Here is a 22988-nt window from a genome sequence, read left to right as displayed (position 1 = left end):
ATTGTTTAGTACCATCGGGACGGGACATATCTCCCAGTATGACAGCCTCATCTGGTGAGGAGGACAACTGATTGGTTGAGCAGAACAGCTGTCTGGTGGTCATCACTGTCCGATACTGATCCCTCTTCCAGCTCACAGTGCTGCTGACAGGGGGTTACAACCATGAATGGAAGATGGTGGAGGAGGAAGCAAATGCCAGGAAAAAAAGAGGCGCACCAGGTGTCTCCTCTAGAATGTGACCTATATCGATAAGAAGAAAAATACAGTGAATAGGAACAATAATAATACAATCTGGGAGGGGAAGAATGTTTGATATTGTGACGTTCAAAAGCAATCCCTTGAAGATAAATATGGTGAATGAGGAGACTCTGAACTCACAGAGAGAAGTCTAGATGAAGGAGAAGCTGAGAAATGACATTGGTAATACTTAAACTGAGACCTAGCTAGGCTTAGAAGTGGCGAGGGTAGCTTCCCAGGAGGAGAATGACATGGCATGTCTTGAGGCAGTGTGAACAAGTGCCTCTGTGGAGGTAAAGAGGGTGCCAAGGAGAAGGTTAAAGATGGTGAATGGGGGAAGGGCTATGATGCTTAGTTTTTACAGAAGCCTTGCATAGTTCCCCACAAGGAGATGCAGCAGCTCTCAGCGCCAGTTCCTCCCGTGCAGACTGTCTCAGCTCCAGCTCCCTCAGTGCCATCTCAGGTGCCGTGCCTCTCAGTGACATCCTCAGTGCTGGGTCCTTCAGTGCCAGCTCTCTCAGTGCCAGGCTTTTTGGTTGTCTGTCCCTTGGCATAGGATCCTTGGGTGCTGGTTGTGGGGTGGGATCTCAAGCCAGTGCCGTGGCCTGTGGTGTCAGCAAATCTCACGGTGCACGGGAAGAATCACCTGCCTTGTGTTTCGAGGCAGCTTGTTCCAACACTAACCTAGATGCTGATGTCTCTAGGGACAGTACCGGAGGAGGTTTCTTTGCCAGTCTCGTGGCTAAGGCCGATTTTGGTGCAGTCAGCTCAGAGCCCTTCTTGTGGGACTTATCTCAGCTTCTGGATCCAATCTACATGACTGCAGGCAGCGATCTTGCGGGTGATGCCTGGACTTTCTTGGATGAGGTCTCCGAGGTTGAAGATGCCCATTTTTTGTGTGAATGAGCCTCAGGAGAAGCCAGAGCCTCTGACGATGAAGACTGGAGGACTTTGTCAAATAGCAGTATTCAGAGCTGGATTTCTCAGTCATGCTGGGCTCTCGATGTAAGCTTAGAGCAGTGCGCACATTTCTGAGGCACATGGGCTTCACCAAGACGTTTGATACAAGAGGCGTGCCCATCTGATGCCAGCATTCCTCAAGGCAAGTATCACATTTCTTAAACCCTCGAGACCTGGGCGTATTGGTGCTTCATGGTTGGAACAAACGATGAAAAACTAATATTACATCTTAGTTAATTTTTTTTGAAAAATAAATGAACAATAATGTATTGGTATTAAGATAAACTCTGACTAAGATACTACTACGAATCCCAACTTAATTTTTCTTTTCCTTTTTTAGCAACAGGAAAAACAGGAACAGTTAAATGAAGTAAACAACTACATAAAAAGATTCTAGAAATAGTCTCTCTGAAGAATCCCCATGAGGAGAGGAGAGAATGTTCTATCTACAGCCTGGAGCAGTTGAAGAGAAACTGGCAGGAGCCAGACTATGCTCATGACCAAAAGAGCATAAATGGTGGGGGCGGCAGCCACGCATACGCGGTCTGGCTGACTACAGCTCTAGAAAGTTCTCCATTCTGCAGTGCAGGGACGAGTCCAGCACCTGATGTGGAGCACCCACAGGGACTGCTCGAAGAAGAACTAGTCCTTTTGGGTTTCTAGTTAATGTTTCACAAACATACTGGGTTTTCCATAATTAATAAAATTATATTTGGCCAAGACAGCTTGGGTAGTTTGTGACTCTAAGCTACAATGCTGCTGACAAAATACTTCTTCCTCACAAAGAAATCTGGCTTTTTCCAATCTGGGTCATTGACTAGGAGTGATGCTGCTTGCCTTTTGCATTAAATCACATGTATTAAAATTCAGCTGGGTTGAGGATGTTGAAACAGAAAGGCTCTCTCTTTGGGACATATATTGTACTTTTTGCCTTTTTTTTTTTTGTCGGCTCTCTTGCAGGTTGGAGCGATGGGGACTGGTGTCTGGCAGATGACTTTTGCAGATCTTTTAACTATTATAAGGGCAATCTTGACTGAGGAGATAAGCAGAATACCCACCAACTTCTAATGTATATTTTCCTCTCCTGTAGGAGACTGCAGCTCATCCAGCAACTTCTTAGTAAGACCTTGCAAGTTCTTAAGAGCTTCAGTTAGTAATAAGAGATGGGAGTGGTATCACAGCCTTATCTGGCAAAGACAAGAAATTTTTGGAAGGTTGTCTTCACCTTTGAATCTTTCCTCCTTTTCTTCAAGTTTCCTCCTCTAAAATAGTTTATATTTCTAGTATTCTGAAGTGACTTTCTTTAGACTGCGAACACGTGACAAAACACAATAACTAGGAACAATGCTGACAATAAACTGTGTCTTGGAAGCTGAGAATATGAGCTGCAAAAAGCAGGTCAGAAAGACCCTACTATTTTCCAGATAAAATATTTCGTCCACCTGACGGGTACACCTTGCGTACTTAGTTCAGTATGGCAGATGAGTAACTAAAACAAATAAAAACATGAGACATTTAAGGCCCAGTTACCATTAAAAAAATCTCTGGTCGCAGACTGGATGGAGAGGTTACTCACCCTGGGCAGTAATTGGAGTTCTTCGAGATGTTGTCCCTGTGAGTGTTCCACCTTTAGGTGTGCCAGCATTGCTGCACCCATGGAAGATTCAAAAAGAAGAATATTGGCGTTCGAAAGGAGTTGTTATAGAAAGATTCTGAGAATAGGATGGATGCAGAATGTCACCAGTGAGGAATTATATAGGAAGATACAGCCAAACGAGAACCTGCTGCAGGTGGTTATAAAATGGAAGCTACAACTACTTGGACATATTTGCAGAATGAACGACGAATGAAAAATCAAAACCCTATCCGTCAGCATAATGGATGGTTCAAATAGGAGAGGCAGACCCCACAGAGAATGGCTAGATGTAGTAGACTGGTGCAGAGCTAGTCTACAGAAACTAAGCCACTCTGCACTGGATAGGAAAAGATGGAAAGAAATAGTGAGAGAGGCCTCAGACACCAACAGGCGCTGAGCCCACAGTTATTGATGATGATGATGATGATGATGTGTCCCTCAGCTGGCTGCCTGCACGTAGAGCACAGGCATGAGACGTCTGTGACAGCTAGTGCACAGGTGTGGGCAGCTGGTTACCTCAGTTAATCTCTGATCTCGAAATCAAGGTAAAAAACTGAAGCAGAGGGGGTGGAGTACCCATGGGGACCACATCTCGAAGAACTCCAGTTACTGCACAAGGTGAGTAACATCTCCTTCTCTGAAGGTCCCTGCAGGTGCTCTACCTTGAGGTGACTACAGATCAGTGTCATTGCCTGGAGGTGGGTCCTTTGGATGACACGTATCAGCTGGTAACATACAGAGTAGCCGAATACAGTGTGAGAGCAAGCATAGGTTTGTATGGCATAATGTTGTGTGAATGTGTGAGCAGAGGCCCGTGTTGCTGCTCTGCAAACGTCCTCAGTGGACACACCTTGGAAGAAGGCTGCAGAAGTGGCCACTGCATGTGTGGATTGTGTACGAATGCTCACTGGTGGTTCTTTATTAAAGTTAATGTACACAAGTCTTGTGGAGTCAGAGATCCATTTAGAGAGCCTTTGTTGCTGTTTGGAGATGCACATGCTGCTGGACATTTTGGCTGTGGAGACAAAGAGCCGAGTTGTTTTCTGGGAAGACTGAGTTCTCTGTAGGTAAAAGGCCAGGCCCCAGAATATGTCGATGGTATGCATGATTCTATCTCTATCATTGGCCTGAAGTTTAGGGGAGGAGATGGGTAAGTATACCAGTTCATTACAGTAGAAAGAGGTAAGTACTTTCAGAAAGACTTAAGGGTGGGTTCGTAGGACCACCCTGTCTTTGTGAAAGGTGGGGGGCAGATCAAGACTGTCTGTTGTGGGTTTCTGAGGGATCTGGTCTAGGGCCACAGGGTCAACCATGGAGGGTCTGTTGAGAAGGTTGCTGAAGTGCTCTCTCCACCTATTCTTGATGCTGTTCTCCCTCAGAAGGGTCATGCCATCTGCACACAGGACAGGTGTAGTACTTGGCTTTGAAGGTCTATATATAGCTTTGATAGCACTGAAGAACACCTTGGAGTTCTTGGTTTCAGCATAGGATTGGACTTCATCAGCTTTACTCTCCCACCACTCATCTTGTATTTTACAAAGCGCCGTTTGCACCTGTCTCTGAAGGTGTTTGTAACGAACGATCACGTTTGGAGATTGAGGACTGATCGTTTTACCACAGAAGAAATGCGTTCTGTTTTTTCTCTAAGATCTTCATGATGGCTTTGTCATTTTCATCAAACCAGTCTTGAACTCTCTTTCTGTCCTACTATTGACTTGGCCAACTCCGTCACCAGGGTTTTGAACTTGCCCCACTTTTGTTTTGGGTCTCCAGTCAGAGGTCCATGGGACATCAGCACTTTGTCAAGGCAGGCTGCAAATTTCTCATGATGACCAGTATGTTGCAGCTTCCTGATGTTGAAGGAGGGTCTGACAACCTTGAGCTTTTTGCAGTGCAGTGGTGCGATATGCAGCAAAAGGACTGATCTGATGAGTCTATGATCAGTCCAGCACTCAGCTCCCCGCATGGCCCTGGTGATCTTAACATCTGAAATGTTCCGCCTGCGACTGATGACATAGTCAATCAGGTGCCACTGTTTTGATTTTGGGTGCATCCATGTGGTCTTGTATTTATCAGCTAGCCTGAAGAGAGTGTTGGTAATCGTCAGGTCATTTTCTGCACACAAGCTCAGCAGAAGGCGGCCATTGGCATTTGTGTTACTAATGCCATGATGCCCCAGCACCTCTTTCCAGGTCCTACAGTCCTTGCCGATCCTGGTGATGAAGTCACCCAACAGAAGCTTGTCACTAGGAGGAGTTGCTTTCACAAGATGGTCAAGGTCCTCATAGAAACTTTATTTTGCTTTGTCACTGCTAGTCAGTGTGGGGGCATAAGCGCTGATGACTGTAACGTGGCGAGAGGTGTTGAGGGTGAAGCGAAGCTTGATCTGATGCTCACTGATGCAAGTTAGTACGTCAGGAAGCTGGTGCAGAAGTGATGTCTTGATGGCAAGTCCCACACCATAGATTCTGTCTTCCTGTTCTGGCCTGCCTTTCCAGAAGAAGGTGTAACCTCCTTTTGGTTCGCAGACAGATCCTTCCTCTGCCAGTCTGGTCTCGCTCAGGGTGGCTATGTCAATGTTATAACATGCCAGTTCTCTTGCTACAAGGGCCGTTCTTCTCTCAGGCCTCATAGCATTCTCCCTGTCCAAGAGGGTGTGAACGTTCCATGCTGCAAATATCATCTTTCTTTTCACTGTTTTTCGACCATTGTGAGGGTAAAACTGCAGCTGCGGCATGCTGGCCATTTTGGTTGGGACAAGCAATTTTTGGGACACCTTTTCTAATCCCCTCCCTCATTTTGAGGATGAGCAGTGCTGTTCCTAAAAAGTCCTGCTCAGTTGCCTAAGATGTTGCAAAACTCCACTGTTGTCCCGGAGTCAGAGTCAAGCAACCAAAGTCCACAGGCCACCTACGTGCAAGTTTGGAGCTACAACTCCAATTGGTAACCTCCACCTGTCGCTTCACCTCTCTGCCATCACCGTAGGACTATGAGGTAGACAGAAGTGATGAGACTGTGCAAAAAACCTGTGCGGGAGAATGTTTGAAGTGGAAAAGCCGCTGCACAGGGGCAGTTCCACTCGCTTGACCTCAGAAGCCTGGTTCCAGTGGTATGAAAAGTTGTCACTGCTGGGACTTCCTAGGCTGCAGTGGATGGCTATGCCATCTTTGGTGTCTTGTCATGTCCTTTGCTCTCCAAAGAGGCGTGGCAGAACCGCCTCCTTGATCGTTGGATCTTGTTGTTGATCTCATCCACCCAGTCCGCTGGGGCCAACTTTGCATGCTGGGAAACATAATTCCCTATCTCACCGCAGGTTTCAGACCTGCTGGCTACCCTCACCTGGTTTAGCCCGCCTGTCGAAGCGGTTTATCAGGGTGTGACCGCTGTATGCTACAGCTTCTTGGAGCCACTGGTGAGAGGTGGGTGCCAGGTGGGGACCAAAGGTACACAAACTGCCCCAAAGAGACACGACAAGTCCCCACACCAGAGGTGTTACCTGTCCCTGGACTCCCCATACACCCTGGCAAACAGGTACAGACGAGGAAACCCCTACCCGTGGAAAATCTGCACTGCCACATTCCCCCCTAGTGACTGACTACTTGTGGCCCGAGAAAGACCTGCTCAGATGATCAGCCAGCACATTCTGGTAACCTGGTAAGTAGGAAGCTTTCAGGTGGATTTCTGCCCTGATTCAGAGGTCCCACAGGTGGACGGCTTCCTGGCACAATCGGTGGGAGTGGGCACCACCCTGCCTGTTGATGTAGGCAACTGCTGATGTGTTGTTGGATACAATGAGGACCCTGTCTATAACTAATAAAACTCAACAACTATTTACAGGTACTTAACAGTGTCCTGGTGCTCACCACTGGCTCCCTAATCACTGGGGCCCGTGGGCTTCCGCTCCGCAACTTCCCTCTTCCTCCTCCTGCAGGGGCTTGGCAGTGGCTCTGACCCCAGCCCTGCGCTCCAGTGGGAGCTATACACCCCCCACCCTTCCCCCATGCTGTGGCAGAGCCAGTGGCGGCTCCAGCTCTGGCCTGGGCTAGGCTAGGCTGCCGGCCATTGCTATGGCCCCATCCCCTGCCCAGCTGATTCAGGTCCTGCCCCAGCCCCAGCCCCAGGATTCTTTGGTCCTGCAACATCAGACCAGAGGATTCCAGATTTAAGAGACTGAACCTGTACTAGGTTTTAAAGCAAATACAGATGTATCAGGGTATAATGAAGACACAAATAATGAACCATTTAACATCAAATGTTGTGTAAAACGCTGTTTTCTTTCTGATCGTTTACTTTATTGCTTTAATGTATTCAAAGATAAGCTATCTATTTACTGAATACGTACTGATATATCTGACATTCTGTAAGATTTTCTTTTTTTATAAAATGATAAAAAAATACATGAATGAAACCATAATACAAACTGCAATATTTCAGAATGTACAACCTCATATTGGGATTCAGTAGCCAATTTCCATAGCTACTTTTTTTTTTTGGCCAGGCTGACAGAGAGACAAAGTAATCATCTGATTTGTCGTACGACAGATATGGTAGGATCAGCAAACATTAGGTTCTTTTCTGCTCTAACCACTTTGTACCTGGTCTAGATTCACAAAGGAAGTTAGGCATGGTGAGAATGATAATTGCCACAACTAAATTTTAGGCATTTAGAAAATTACTGCAACTCAAAAAGCCAGAGTTTGGTGCCTAGACTTCCTATATATTAAATAGGGAGAAAATGCTTCAGAATGGGATTCACAAAAGCCAGCATTTTAGACAGCTCACCCTAAAACTAGCCACTCTGGACTCCGGCATCCAGATGCCTGGCATAGGGTTGAAGTGCATGTAAGAGGCAGAAACATAGATATCTAGAGACCTTTAACTGAAAAAAAAATAGCTGTTGATCAAATTTAGGGGCTTACAGTTTCTGGAGTAGCTGAGCACAGTTTTATGAATCCCAATGGGGCCTGATTCTGAAATTCAGGCTCCTCAAGTGGCTGGTAGGTGCCTAAGTCCCTTTATGGAGCTATACTGTGGTCTCCAAACACCACTTTGTCTTTGCTGAAGTTATCAACCCTACAGTTCTTGATCAAAATTGAACATATTTTGAAGTTCCACTCAGGACACATTCAGTATAGTAAGTCAGAAGTAAGAATTTGGCATTTGTGAAGAATCTAACTGAAAATATTGGAATAGCTTAAATTTTCCTTACCTACAATATTAAATTTAAATATTTTAGATGGCAGAGACCTTCCTGCATAAGTATCTGCATTACTTTCGTTCAACACCACCTGCAGTTTCAGTGTGTAGCTCCCAAGTTTGTGAATGTTTTCTGCATAGGGTCAGAAAAAATAAAGTTAAAAGTGAATTTTTCAAAAAGACATATAAATTTAAGGTAATATTTTAAGGACAACTCACCCATTTTTTTAAACCAGTAGGGCCATTTACCCCCATGCTGACTAATGTGAGAAATGATTTCCTTATTCCCAGCAGGGGCTTGAACAGAAAAAAGTATAATTTAGCTACATGAGTTAAGATTAATCTTTATTGTTCTATGTGCCATTTAAACTAATTTTATTACAAATACCCACAAATCTTATTTTTAATTAAAATGAAGAGATACAGGTTTCAATTCAATTGATTAACTTGTCACATTGTTTATAAACTTCACTGAAGAACCTAACTGCCAAACTTTTGCCACTAGAAGCATACATTAATGAGAAAGCAATAACAAAGTCCACTTTTATATCCATCTTGTTATACTGTGACCCTCATGGAGGCACTTTTAAATCACACACCCAGTAGTATTCTGTACACAACTGACTACTTTCACTAGTACCTTACTATTAAAATGGGTAGAAAAAAATAAAACCAATTAAAAGGCAATACAAAAATGTTTCTCCTCCCTCTGTCAGGCTGTCTCCTCTTTTTCTATAGAATCTTTGTCATAGTAAAAGGTCAAAATTTATTTCAATTAGTATAGTTTTACATCTTAGCTTCCAATGGATCATACACATGTAAATTTTGCCTATTTATTCACATCTTCATTTCAGTGGGCTTGAAGTTCTTTTTATTATTCAAAAATATGCAAAAACTGTGAATTTTATGACTTGGTAAACAAAATTATTGATATAGCAAAACTAAGCAATAAAAAGCAAACAAAACAGAATAAATCAAGGAAGAAACAGGACAAGGATCTAATGAGAAGAAATAAAACCATCTCATTACAACCTGCCATTATTTCATTAATCCCATGTGAAATTAGATAGCATAATGTGGCTATTTCAAATTCTTACAAGATGTCACAATTATACTTTTTAAAACAAAAAAAGCAGTAAAGTAGCACTTTAAAGACTAACAAAATAATTTATTAGGTGAGCTTTCGTGGGACAGACCCACTTTTTCAGACCCTAGCTGTACCAGAACAGACTCAATATTTAAGGCACAGAGAACCAAAAATAGTAATCCAAGGTTGACAAATCAGAAAAAAAAGTGATCAAGATGAGCAAATCAGAGAGTAGAGGGGTGGGGTGCGGTGAGTCAAGAATTAGATTAAGCCAAGTATGCAAAAGAGCCCCTATAATGACCCAGAAGATTCTTTTGTATACTTGGCTTAATCTAATTATTGACTCCTCCCCCACCACCTGCCCCTCTACTCTCTGATTTGCTCACCTTAATCATTTTTTTCCGACGAAGATAAGATAAAAACTGAAAGAAAATTAGCAGATAAAATTTCTTTCTGCTGCTCAGTTTCTCTCCTCTGTCATAATAAATAGCAAGTAGTTAGCAGTGAGTAACAAACGGGGAGAAGGAGACAGCAGAATTTAATTATAACTAGAGCAGAATAGGAAAAAATAAAAGCACCTCTCTACATAGTAAAAGACGTGTTATTTGAGAAAATGATCTGAGAACTCAACCAGTACACCTTCTTTGAAAAGGATGGTTCTGCAAAGAAATGGAAATCTACTTTGTTAAAATTCCTCAGATAAGGCTCAGATATTTTCTACCCACACTACCAGTACAGGTCTACTAGAGGCAACCTTGATTTCCCCACAAGAATATTTCCCTATTGTTTTCCAAAGCAAGTAGTATAAGATTATAACATCTTGTGTTTTAGGCCCTAAAGGCCTGATAGTTTGGACGAATGCAGCTAGTGCGAGTACTCCACGTCTGTAACAGTCCCTAGAATTCTAGTGACGTTCACTTGTGACATAACTTATTTTTTCTGAAAAGGATGATAAAAAGCGATGGTAGATTTATTTCCTGAAGCATGGAAAGAATAATTTACTGAGGTAAAACGTTTCTGAAGTTATAACAGACTTTTCCTCATAAGAGCTCAAGTGAATCTTGTTTAGAGGTAATGTTTTTTCTCATCTGGCTTTTCTGATTCCTTTCAACACCTGAGGATTCTTTATCAAGAACTCCTATGTAACTTCATAAAGAATACTACACCAAGTTTAGTTCCCTATATTTTATGATATATGCATGGTTGCCAGATATTTTGAACAGACAGAACATGTAGACAATGGAGACTGCTTGATCGGGGGGGGGGGGGGGGGGCCCACCTGATGCCCATTTCAAAAGATATTCTCAGAAAGCTAGAAAAAAAATCTAGCACAAAGTGACAGCACACTCAGTCTAACACCCCCGCACCCAACAACCAATTCAACAGCTTATGGATTGTTTTGGATGGCAAACACTTTGAATTGGGACATGGTGGTACCAAGCTGAAAGGTAGTTCCAGGCTGCGCACTGAGGATCTGTGACCTATTTGTACCTCAGTCAGGCTGAGATACTGCTTGATTCAAACCCTGTTTAATTTGTAGAACTCAGAGTGAATTTATTTTTTGTTCTTAAGCTATTAATTTTGATCTCTGAACTTCCTACTTATAATGACCAACCCTTTAAAATCTATTATATATGCATGCGACTCTTTTATGCATTGCCACTAGGCTACAAGTAATAAACCTACCTAGAAAGATAAATCAAAGTGTACAAAGATAAAGATTACATGCATGCCATTTTGTAACCAAGAGCAGCAAGGAGAAACTGGAGAACAGTTGCCATTGCTGTTGCACCACCCTTTATGCTCCTTCTGTGCCCTGTAACAGACAGTAAAGTATGTGCACACAATGCCCGTGAACAATGCTACTCTAAAGATTCCAATCTCACAGAGAAGGTGTAAGGGCTAAGCCTTTTTTTTCTCTCTCTTTCTTTCTTACAGCCACATTACGACAGCAGCAGCCATGAATCAAGAAACAAAGTCACTGTGGTGGGTTTGGTGGCCACCCCTCAATTCTGTCTTGCTGAGTTAGGCCCTATACCTTCTTCCAGCAGCAACACAGTGATAGGATAATAGCTCTCTGAAGTATAATACATACTTTCAGCTCAGCTCAGGGAAAGCTTAGTTGAAGAGACTTGCCACAACACTCAAATCCACAGCCTCAACAGGATTTCAAACTCAGATAAATTCATCTTACTGTGTATAAACTTCTCACTCTCTTTCTCAGGGTAAAGAGAAATCTGCACAACTGCTTTCCTCCACCATGTTATACTAGTACTAGGTTTATTAAAAAACAAAAGTGATTTTATAAAGTATAAAAGGTAGGATTCAAGCAGCTGTAAGAGATAGTACAAAACACAATGTAGGTAACTAAACAAATTAAAAGAAAAACGTAAATTAAGCTTAATATACTCAGAAATTAGTTACATCTAATATTTCACCCTCAACGTGGTTCTAACAGGCTTTCTTCACAGACTGAATATGCTTCCAACCTGGGCACAACACTTTCCTCACTTCAGTCTTAGATGTTTCTCACAGTCGTCTTGGGTGGGTGAGCCAGGATGAACTGATGACCAAGATTACCTCACTTCCCACCCTTAAAACAGGTTTTGTATAAGGTGGGAACCCTTTGTGTCTGGTCTAACCCCCTTCCTACTTCTCACGGAAAAGTACAGGGTTTAAGATGGATTCCAGTATCAGGAGATATGGTCACATATCTTGGAAGGAGCCACCATAGCTCCAAATCCAGGACACAGCCCCATGACCAGAGTGGCAAAATCTCAACACCCTGCCAACTATATCATGCTGAAGTTGGACTCTCTGAACATGGTGTTTCCAGCTTCTCCTGTCATTTATTAAATGACTTTTAACTGCAACAAATCAATAATGCATTAAGTCCATGAACGATTTGTGTGCTTACACATACCTGACAGATTACTTATACAACAGAGAAGGTTAAAGATGACATTTACTCCTTACTATTCTCACACTCTATAGCCATGTGATGTGAAATCTCTATCACATCCACATGTGTAATGGAGGATTTAAAGAGACTACTGAAAATACCAAGACATTAACCATGTGGCACGGTGGCATATGTCAGTTCCTTAAAATGCATAACTTACTTAGTTTTGGAAAGCCATTGTGTAGTTCTGATAGGATTTCATCTTTATGGGAGGGGAAGGATAATCAAATTCTATGCTAGCTATATTAAAGTAACTTTATTAATTTACAAAAGCAATAATTTGTTAATTATTGAAGACTGTACTTACAGTGTAAAATAACCTTTAGCTCAACAAGCAGTTTCTTTGAACCTCCATGACTTGTAGCTGGCAGTTTTTGCATTGCCTCTCCTTTCTTATTCAATATTTCAATTCTTAATGCTCCTGTATATAAGGGAACAAAAGTGACCCATTTTTAAAACAGGCAATGCACAAATTTGGTTGATCCTTGTTTCCTACATGTTTTCTCTTCAAGTTATAATGAATAATATGCAAAAAAAAAAAAAAATCCACATTAAAATAGTACCTGGAAGGAAACATACCTATTGGTGTACCAGCAAGTTTGGTCTCATTTGGTAACAGCTCATCTCCTTCAGGCCATGTTATTGACAATCTATCAGGAAGTCTAAAAGAAACAAGTTTTTTTTTTCCTCTTCTCTGTAACTAAGGACAATAAACTTAATTTTTAGCAGCATGTAATGGAAATTTATATATAATCACATTTAGACAGCAGGTTTTTGAAATCCATTCCCTCCAATACTTACTGTCATGCTACTCTAAGAATTCAGAAATCTTTGTTTCTACTATAACAGCTGATGAGATTATCAGAATTAATGTGCTACATTCTACATAATAGTAATTTTAATGATTTTGGAAGAAATATAAAAACATGGAGAATAGGTATTAGTAAGTAAAAGCATGTCATTACAAAAGACATCTTACCTTGCCATTTCATCCTCAATGTATTTTTTAACAGTTTTTTCAGACACTGTTCTGTCAAGTTTTGAAATTGGAATAGTTTTTATTTCATCGTACAATGCTTGGGGCTCCTGAATAAATTACATTCAGTTATCAGTATCTGTACTATAACATGCAAAAAAATAGAACTAGCTCTTTACATAAAAGGATCAGCAAATTAGATTTAGATATAATATAATATTATAAAAAAAGCGATGTTCCTATAGATGCCCAAGTATGCTAAAAAAAAAAAAAAGTCACCTGAGGGTAGCGATACCATACAGTTACAATAATACAGTAGTGTAAGAACTGATGTATACAATCTCTACTTTGACTGGCTTTTGCCTTTAGAACATCCATTTGATCACAATGAAAATTTACATGAACTTCTCAAAGCTTTTCAACATTTCCTTCATATTAAACAGTTAACCAATTACATTTCAAACATTTATTGGACAATCCTGTCCAATTTATGTTTGCAATACTGGTGGACCCTCCCTGGTCTGGCACCCTCAATGAGGGAGTTTGCTAGACCAGGGAGGTCAATTCTGGTCCCCCAGGCATGGACATGCCAGCCCGTTTTAGACCCTGGCTCAACTGCTGGCTTGCCTGCTGGCTCATTCCCTTCCGCTGGGCTCCTGGGCCCCATTGCCATGTCACACTCCCTTTCCACCAGCCTGACCACCATGCTGGACTCCTGGCCCAGAACCCATTGTCATACTGGGCTCCTAACTGCTGACCCCTCTGTGCTCCTGGTCTGAGCTACGGTTGACCTCATGCATTCCTCCAGCTTAGGTATCAGATCCTAGAGAGCTTCTAAAAAATGTGCGCTGGAAATGGTACTTCTGTGTGTCCAAAGCACCTACATCAGCTCATGGGTGAACTATGTTTGTTGAGGGAATCAGCAAGCTTTTCCTGGAATTACATCTCACTCCAAGCAACTATCACGCCACTAGAAGATGACTTATTTGTTTACAATGAAATGGACTTTCCCACTACATGTATGATGGAATCTTTAGGCTGAATACTTATAGCTGAAATTATTGCGCTGTCATCACTTATGATTTTGAAAGGAAGTCCCATTCTGAAGGTGTGGCTATGTCTTCAGCTCCCAAAACTTCAGGAACTACCTTGTTTTTATTAATATACGCACATATACATACATGTATCAGGTGTCCCTCCTTTGGATCTTAAGCCCTCAAAAGAGGAAATATCATGAAAATATACATCATAATGCTTGAATGGAAATATATAAATTTCTTACATGTTTCTAACTGGCATTCTGGAAAAGTTATGTGGGTTTTTGGTAAGCTTTTGTTTCTTTTGCATGAGAGGTACCTTCTTTAGAGAGAAAGTACAATTCGTCTTGGTCAGAAGACAATATGAAAGATGTAGAGTGTACTGGTACACAAGTCATTTGTGAATAAAACTTAGTAGCTGTCCCCAGGACCTTGAAGCTCCTGTCTGACTACCCCTGCAAGTAAATACCACTTGGAGATTACTCAGGAAATCGGGGTCATTCTGAACAAGAAAAGGGATTTCTCAGTCACCCCTCTATAATCCCTTGAGGGTGCAAATTTCACAGGGTGTGGAATCCTCAAGCATCTCTGTTTTGATTACAGATTGTGGGAGATGCTCAAGATTCTATATGAGGACAGCCTGTGGAATGACGGATGAAAGAGACACCTTTTCTAAGTCAAAACAAGAATTTGTAGCTGATGATCAGAAAGTATAATTCCCATTCTTGCTTAGACTCAAATCTGAGCACTTCTCTAGCAGATGGAAGCTTTTCTGGATGAAAATCAGATGGGCACAATTCGAGTTAACCTGCTGCCTGAGGCACAGAACTTCAGCAGGTAGCAGATTCTCTGGATCCCTACCCATGTAGTAGCGTGCAGGAGGGTTGTGACCATGGTACAGAGTACTGAGAGAAAGAGAGAGTCTCTGAATGAGGTAACCATCCACAAACACTGCCTCAAGGGGACAGGGAAAAGGAGAAGGGATTTAGGCCCTGATTTTCACCCCATTTATTCACAATAGTAATCACATTTTTTTTTTTTAAACAAAAGATGAATTTCCTCCTGCCTTTGTGGATCCACAGTCTCCAGTTCACACAGAACTTATTCCAGAGTGTCATGAGAAACCCCCAATTAAAGGTGCAAGGAAAAGGCATTGTATAGGAATCTGGCTTTTCTCATCAGGGAATTAGGATGCACTTCATGACTTATGGGATAGGGGGACTAGTAGCATGGAAAGAATCTGATCTCAGGTGTCCTTTGCTGCCCCAAAACTCAACTCTTGGGTCAGCTGGATGAAGTCCATTCATCAGCAGCACCTTTTCTTGCTCTGTACCATCTTTCCAGATTGGATTTTAGCACAGTGAATTCGTGGATACTCTGGAGCACAGGAAACCCAATATGCCAGTCAAATGCAGAGCCCCATGGCCTTGCAGAGAGAGGGTTGGCTGGCTGCAGGAGTGGCATTTATCGCCTTCTGCAGGGGCATAGAAAGCTACCTCATGCAGAATACATTTTGCATTTCACTGACCATTTGCACGGCTGCTCTAACATGCTTGAAAGGGGGCAAAAATCTCAGCACAGCAGCAATGCCACAAAGATTCTGTTTGTCTGTGACCACAGCACTGTTCAAATCCCAGACAAGGAGGCATCTAACAGTCTCAAAAAACAATAACTTATATTCCTACAAAACAGCCCAAAATAACAAATCAAAGAAAAGGAAGGGAACAAAGTGAACCACGATGTGGCAGCTGCTACAAATGGCCAAAGACCTGGCAACAACCAGAAGGGTGCATGGCTAACACAGGCTGGGATTTCTCTGAATAGCCTCCAGAATCTTCAGACAAAAGAATATAGAGCCTAAACACACAAAGGCTGCTGAACACACTGCGAGCAGAAAAGAAATGATCAGGTAAGAAATTTGGATTTCTCACTGTACAACTGTTCAGAGAGTAGTTATTAACGGCTCACAGTCTGGCTGGAAGAGAACAACAAGTGGGATTCCACAGGGGTCAGTTTGGGGGGCAATTCTGTTCACTTTTTTCACCAATAATTTAGATAATAGCATTGAGAGTATGGTTATCAAATTTGCAAATGATACCAAGCAAGGAAGGGCTGCAAGTGCTTTGGAGTATGGAGTCAGAATTCAAAAAATGATCTAGACAAACTGGAGAAACGATCTGAAGAAAACAGAATGAAGTTCAGTAATGACAAATAGCGAAGTACTCCACTTGGAGGGGAACAACCAGTTTCACAGATACAAAATGGAAAGCGACTCTGTAGAATGGAGTACTGCAGAAAGGGATCTAGGGGTCATAGTGGACCACAAGCTGAGTATGATACTGTTGCAAAAAAAGCAGAACACCATTCTGGGATGCATTAACAGGAGTATTGTGAGCAAGACATGAGAAGTAATACTTCCACTCTATTCTACACTGATTAGGCCTTAGATGGAATATTGTGCCTAGTTCTGGGCACCACATTTTTGGTAAGATGTGGAGAAATTGAAGAGGGTCCAGAGAAGAGCAACAAAATGATTAAACAGCTGTAAAACATGACCTAGGAGAGAAGATTGGAAAAACTAAGTTTGTTTAGTCTGGAGAAAAGACGACATGATATGAACTAAAAGAATGTTATCAGGAGGAAGAAGAAAAAATACTCCTTAGCCGCTGATGATAGGACAAGAAGCAATGGGCTTAAATTACAGCAAGGGAGCTTTAGGTTGCACATTAGAAAAAATTTCTTAACTGTCAAGGTAGTTAAACACTGGAATAAATTGCCTAGGGTGGTTGTAGAATTTCAATCACTGGAGATATCTAAGAAGAGTTTGGATTAAAAAAAACTAACAGGGATGATACAGACAGTGCTTGGCCCTGCCATGAGGGCAGAGGACTGGACTTGATGACTTCTTGAGGTCTCTTCCAGTTCTAGTAGTCTCTGATTTTCCTTTGTCAATTCTAACAGAGCATGATTATAATATGCATGTGCATTTGTGGCTGATGATGGACAGCAGAATTTAAACACACAACTTCAACAAATGTCAGAAGTGCCGACTGTGATTCTGCAGTATCAAATCAATTTGAAATTAATGAACACCCACATCTCCATAATGTGAGCTACGGAGATTGATATTTAAACTCTGAATTGCTTTTTTACTTTTTGAAAGTTTGTTAAACTATCTAGCATGACCGAAACCTAAATGTTTACATTAAAAAAAGATTAAAATCTCAGAATCAGAGTCATAAAATGGAGTAAATTTCAGAGTTTGCATGATTTGCTTTACAGCTGACTTACCACAGCTACCTGAACCTCTCCTCCTGTAGCATACACATCCCCATCATGATCTCCATGTAGAAAAAATTGCAAGATACTTCCATAAAATATTGGAAGTGTTTTAATTGTTTTCACCTGAAAGAGAAAAGAAAGGTAACTAATTAACATAAACCTTAATTTCAGTGAATTCCTGATGCACGTGGTTCAACCAAACAGAAGTCACACATTAAAAATGACATATGTATATCAGCCACCTTCCAATTATTCTGTTTGCATGCATGCTTTCTGAAGTTACACATTCCTCACCAAGGTTTTAGCTGGCAAGTAGAAAACCTCTCCTTAAGCCCTAACCTCTCTGCTTGAGATGTCTACGCTATGAGATAAATTCAAATCTATTAAAATTGATTTTGTAACGGTGGGTTTTATAAATTCAAATTTGACTCTCTTTACACCTCCCCACAAAAGTCAACTTGTTGCTGCCACACTCTATCTCTAAACATTGACTGTTGCAGCAGTGCATTTTGAGAACTTATCCCACAGTTCCTTTATCCTCATAGTATTTTGGGTATTTTCACTGGTGCAGCATGGGAAAAAATTGCCCTGCAAGTGATTCTGGGTATGTGATGTCATCTTCCCACACCTGCTTTCCATGGGAGAGGAATGAGGGCAATGCAAACAGCCATTTTTCCAGAAGAAAAGAGGGGAAAGTAAAGCATCAACAAAGATCACCAAATTAACTGAAATCTCTTGCTTCTATAACTGAATTGCTTTTTTGCAATTGTAGCTGTAACTCAATTATCAAATACTTTACAAAAAGCAGCAGGCATCTGTATCTTCTCAACTGGCCTTCCAGCCACTTTTCTCTGTGTTCAGGGGACAAAGCTTGAAGAAAGAGAAGGACAGAAAAGGTTAGGAAGAAGATTTTTGGCTTCCCACTTCACTACAGAGTTGTCCAACGTAGGAGATGGGGCTTGCCAAATTTCAATGAGTGGTGTTGCTCAGGTGTGGGGGGCCAGCCCTGACTGACAGTTAGGGGGCTGGAGCCCTTTATCCCATGGGGAGGTTGGGTGGATCAGAGGATGAAGGGCCAGTTGATATGGTCCTTCCAGTGTTGCTCAGGGAGGGGAAGCCCCGATTGACTCTGTGGAGGTTGGCCCCCCTCATTGCCAACGGGGGTTTTTGGCTCTATGCTGCAGAACCAGTTGAAGTGGTTCTAGCAGTGCTGCTCAGGTGGGGGGGGGCAGCCCTGACTGACTGTGGGGAGAGTCGGCCTCTCATCTCCATTGAGTAGAGTGGGGTATAGGGCTGTAGAGCCAGTTGACAAGGTTCCCCTGCTGCAACAGGAAGCCCCCACAAATCTATGGGGGAGGGGGATGTGGGGTCTGTGGGTGAACAGCCAGTTGATGTGCCCCCCCCCTTCCCCCCAACCCACGGCAGCAAGCATCTGAAAATCTTAGCTGCCAGAGGAAGTCTTCCCCTGGGTAGTAGCAAGTCCCCAAAAATCTTTCCCGCCTTTGAAGCCCTCACCAGACACACATGCCTGGCAGCATGGTTCGCACTGAACAGCAGGCACATCCTTTTATTGAGTCAGGCGTTATTCACGTGACGTGGTTGGCCACGGGAAAGACCCCAACTGTGTGGAGCCTGTAGGGGAGGCAGGGAGTTGCCCCTGCACAAGCATAAACCACAGAAAAGAAGTTTCTCAGTCTCTCATACAAGCATGACCCCCACAACAGCCTAGCTGCCCCGTCGTGCAGTGGAGCAAGGGCCGGTGCCAGCACTGACCAAAAAAGTCCAAGTGCTCAGCTTGCAGAGGTAGAGACAGAACCATGAACTCTGTTTTGGGATTATTTGTAATGGGTAGATGCACTCACAGTGCTCATAGCAAAGAAAGAAAAGTTTCTCAGCCTCTCATACAAGCATGACCCCACAGCCAGGAACTTCCTGGTGCCAAATTCAAATTTGTGGGCTGTTACGTAATTCCTGTGCACCTGGGAAGCAGCAAAGATAAAGCAGCCAGAGCAGAGGACTGTGGAGCATTGTGGGATACATATGGGACACCTCTGCAGGCTAATAAAGTCTATTAATAGAGATGGCATTTCCACGCTAGACTTCATTTGAACTTGATGCTACATCCAGCTTCTTTCAATGATGTTATGATATTGACCTTAGCGGTCCCTAAAATCAAGCTAATTGTCTTTACAGTGAAGACACAGTGTCATTGTAAAATTGAGCTAGCTATCTAAAATTCAACTCTATCATGTAGCATAGAAGTAGCCTTAGATTAGTGTGGGCTCCTGCAAATACAGCCAGGAATTCTCTCTCAAAGCTGTTCCCCAAACAAACAAGGTGATACAGTCCTGACCATAGATAAAGTTGTAATGAGGTTCCATTATCTTATATCCATCTTGTAACTCTGTCTAAAACAAATGGCTTGGACTAAAAGTTTCCACGTTTATTATAAAGGCTAATGAAAAAAACTGATATTTAATTTTTAGATATTGCCTTTGCAATTTTAACATTCTTTTAATGTAATTTTTGTACAGAAAATTATAATCTAATTGGTATCTTACTTATGCTGCAAAAATTCTACATAATGTATATAATTTTAACTTTAAATACTGCCAACATTATATAGCAATTATCTTACCAACTGTCCAGTTCTGTATGTTTTCCCATCCCACTCTATTGCAGAATATGTAGCCCAAGGACTCTGCATTCTTTTGGAAGTCATATCAGTACGTGTAGTTATTTGTTTAAACACTGTGAATTTTATCTGTTTGTCATATTTCTCATGACAGTCTTTGAGCCACAAAGCAAACTCTCTGTCAATTTTCATTCGTTGCTCCTGTGAAGAGTTTTAGTAATCCATTACAAAATGTAAATCTGAATATCATAAGTATGAATACCAATTTAAAGTTAATGATTGTGGTGAGTAATACTGCAGAAAAACATGTTTTTAAAGAGCACTGAAAAATGATCACCTTCCAAGACAGACTTATCTTAAAGCAGAGAATGCTTAAAAATAGTCTTACTGGTGTATTAAATTTCAAACTGTTGCTTACTCCAAAGAAGAGGGGGTCTTCTAAGGAAAAAAAAAAAAGTCTGTCTCGTTATAGAACCTAGTTACAGCCTTATAATAAAAATTAGGTATAGCAAAAGACAGAGAAGTCATTCTTTTTCTTCTTCAGAACAAGGCATGCCCCCAAATATTTCTGCTCATTTTTCAATTTTAAAAAGGCTCAACTACTAACACAGACATGGATTACTATTATAAAGTACGGTCAAGTTTCCACAGTAACCTGCCACTGGAAGCAGGGCAAAAGTTTAATGATAAAGACAAATGACAAATGACCGGTAGGAAGCAGGATAAGACTTCCCAAATAGCATTCACTGAAGTATGGCAAGTATGATAAAAAGACTCACCTGTCCATTGAAGACCCTCGTAAATAGAGTATTCTTATCTTTTAACTTCAGTTCCAGGTCCATGAAAGTAAGTTTGTTTGTGCTGACCTGAAACTTATCATTGGTAAACAATGCACCAGAAATTCTATTGTAGCATTCAATTGGTGCAAGTCCTCTCTTCTTAGGCGGCGCACACCAGTCAAAACTTAACACAAAAAAGCATAAACAATTAGAAGCTTCATTTTTAAAAAAAAAAGCAGTAAAATGTTTAAATTGTAGATCTGGAAATTTCTTACTCTTCTACAGTTGTGTATGGTATTAACCGTCCATTCCAAAAACATTCAAATATTGGCCTTTTGCCCCGGGCCCCCTTTTCTACCACAAAACAATCGTCGTCGTCGTCATCATCTTTTAATCCTAGATTTAAAAGAACACTAGAGTCACCATAACAAAACATGAGCCAAAAGAAGAATATACTGTAATGTTTACCTAGTTTATTAAATTACATTAGTTGCATTGTACGCTCTCAAGCAGAATGTATTCATTTAGTAGGTATATATCGCACAAAGAAAAAAAAAATGACCAGTACTTCTGTTTGTCATATCCTTTTCTTTCCCCATTTAAAACACCTTGTTACACAAGATGGTATCTACTGGGGAAAATAGCTCTCTTTTGTTGCAGCTGTTCTTCTCATCTTCAATATTCAAAACAGCTGTCTCCACCACAGTCTCACACCTCTATTCAGACCCAGTTTCAGAAGCAATGGTTTTAACATCAGAAACAAATTCTGCCTTTGTATTTCCTATACCCTAGATCATCTTTACAACTTCCCACAGTACAGAGAGCCAACCAGTTGATGACAAAGGTAATTAACTGTGCAGGCATGTACAGTCGTCCTTTGGTGCACATAAATTCAGCCCCACTCCCACCCCCAAACCTACTTCTCGCAAAAAAGACAGGCCTAAGGCAGTACAAGTTTTATGTATGTCCATGACTTTCATAATTCATTATTTGGTTTACCCTGAAGTTGAAATAGTAAAACTTAATTTGAAAATCTGCACTAAGGCTGAGTCTACACTATGAGAAATTCGATTTTTAATAAATTCGATTGAATTTCAAGAATTCAAAACATCAAGATGAAATAATCCACCTTTTTCTTCTGTGTCGAGTCTCCACAATCCCATTGTCCCAAGCAAGTTCAATAGCATGAGAAGTGCATTGTGGATACCTATCCCACACTGCCTTAGCCCCAGTTACTTGTGGGTGTTTCATGTTGGAATCTGAGAATTCCAAGCACTGTCCCAGAATTCAGAGCACCAGTAATTGCATGAAAAGCAAACTGAAGATCACGCCCTTTCCTGCTGCAGCATTCCAGTGCAAGCATGGCTTCCAAATGCTCCAACTCATCGCACACATTGTTTTGGCAACCACGCTGGCTGTTGTGCAATTTTTCCTTCAATTACAAAGCCTAGTGATGGTACAGTATCATAATGGTGCTGATGATGACAACGATGTTTGAAAGAGCAAATCTCCCAACTGTAGTGCAAGAACTCAAACGATGGCTGCCACATACGCATTGCTGGCAGTGGAGCGGCAGTTCTGGACCCATGAGACCAGCACACACGGGTGGAACCACATAATTTTGGGCATCCTGGGACAACCAGAAGTGGGTACAGAATCTTCGCATGTCCAAGTCCACTTTTAGGGACCTTTGTGATGTGCTGGCACCTGCCCTGAAGTGCAGCAACACAAAAATGATACCGGCTTTAACTGTTCAGAAGCGAGTGGCAATCGCACTGTGAAAGTTTGAAACACCCGACAGTTACCCATCAGAGGCAAATCAGTTTGGGATGGGCAGAACTACAGTGCGGTCCGTGGTGATGGAGGTGGCCTATACAATCTGTTGGTGCCTCCCCAGGAAGACTGTGACCCTGGGGAGATGTACAGGCAATAGTGGATGCTTTGCTGCCCAAGGGTTTCCTAACTGTGGTGGGGCAAGAGATGGCAAGCACAACCCCATCATGGCCGCGGACCAGCTGGCCTCGGAGTATATAATCCTAAATGGGTACTTCTCAATGGTGTTGCAGGGGTTGGTAGATCACAAAGGTCGTTTTACCGACATCTATGTTGGTTGGTCAGGGAGGGTTCACAATGCACCCATATTCCAAAATTCTGGACTGTACAGAAAGCTCTTGGATGGGACTTCTTTCCCTGATCAGAAA

The 22988-nt window shown here is 41.9% G+C and overlaps 1 protein-coding gene across 2 annotated transcripts in view; it reads right to left on the bottom strand.

Annotated features, from left to right (window-relative positions):
- The window catches only part of SMCHD1 (structural maintenance of chromosomes flexible hinge domain containing 1), a 207175-nt gene that overhangs the window by 138022 nt on the left and 46165 nt on the right, over window positions 1–22988 (bottom strand). For both annotated transcript variants that reach the window (XM_074987361.1, XM_074987362.1), the window contains exons 11-19: window positions 21063–21183; window positions 20788–20971; window positions 20012–20209; window positions 17383–17496; window positions 13058–13164; window positions 12658–12740; window positions 12386–12499; window positions 8249–8326; window positions 8043–8162 (exon numbers count right to left, since the gene is read on the bottom strand). In XM_074987361.1, coding sequence (XP_074843462.1) covers window positions 8043–8162; window positions 8249–8326; window positions 12386–12499; window positions 12658–12740; window positions 13058–13164; window positions 17383–17496; window positions 20012–20209; window positions 20788–20971; window positions 21063–21183 — 1119 coding nt within the window. The remainder of the gene's footprint in view (window positions 1–8042; window positions 8163–8248; window positions 8327–12385; window positions 12500–12657; window positions 12741–13057; window positions 13165–17382; window positions 17497–20011; window positions 20210–20787; window positions 20972–21062; window positions 21184–22988) is intronic.

Source organism: Carettochelys insculpta, chromosome 2 (assembly GCF_033958435.1).
Source record: "Carettochelys insculpta isolate YL-2023 chromosome 2, ASM3395843v1, whole genome shotgun sequence".
Taxonomy (NCBI): Eukaryota; Metazoa; Chordata; order Testudines; family Carettochelyidae; genus Carettochelys; species Carettochelys insculpta.
This window is presented reverse-complemented; position numbering and strand designations above follow the sequence as displayed.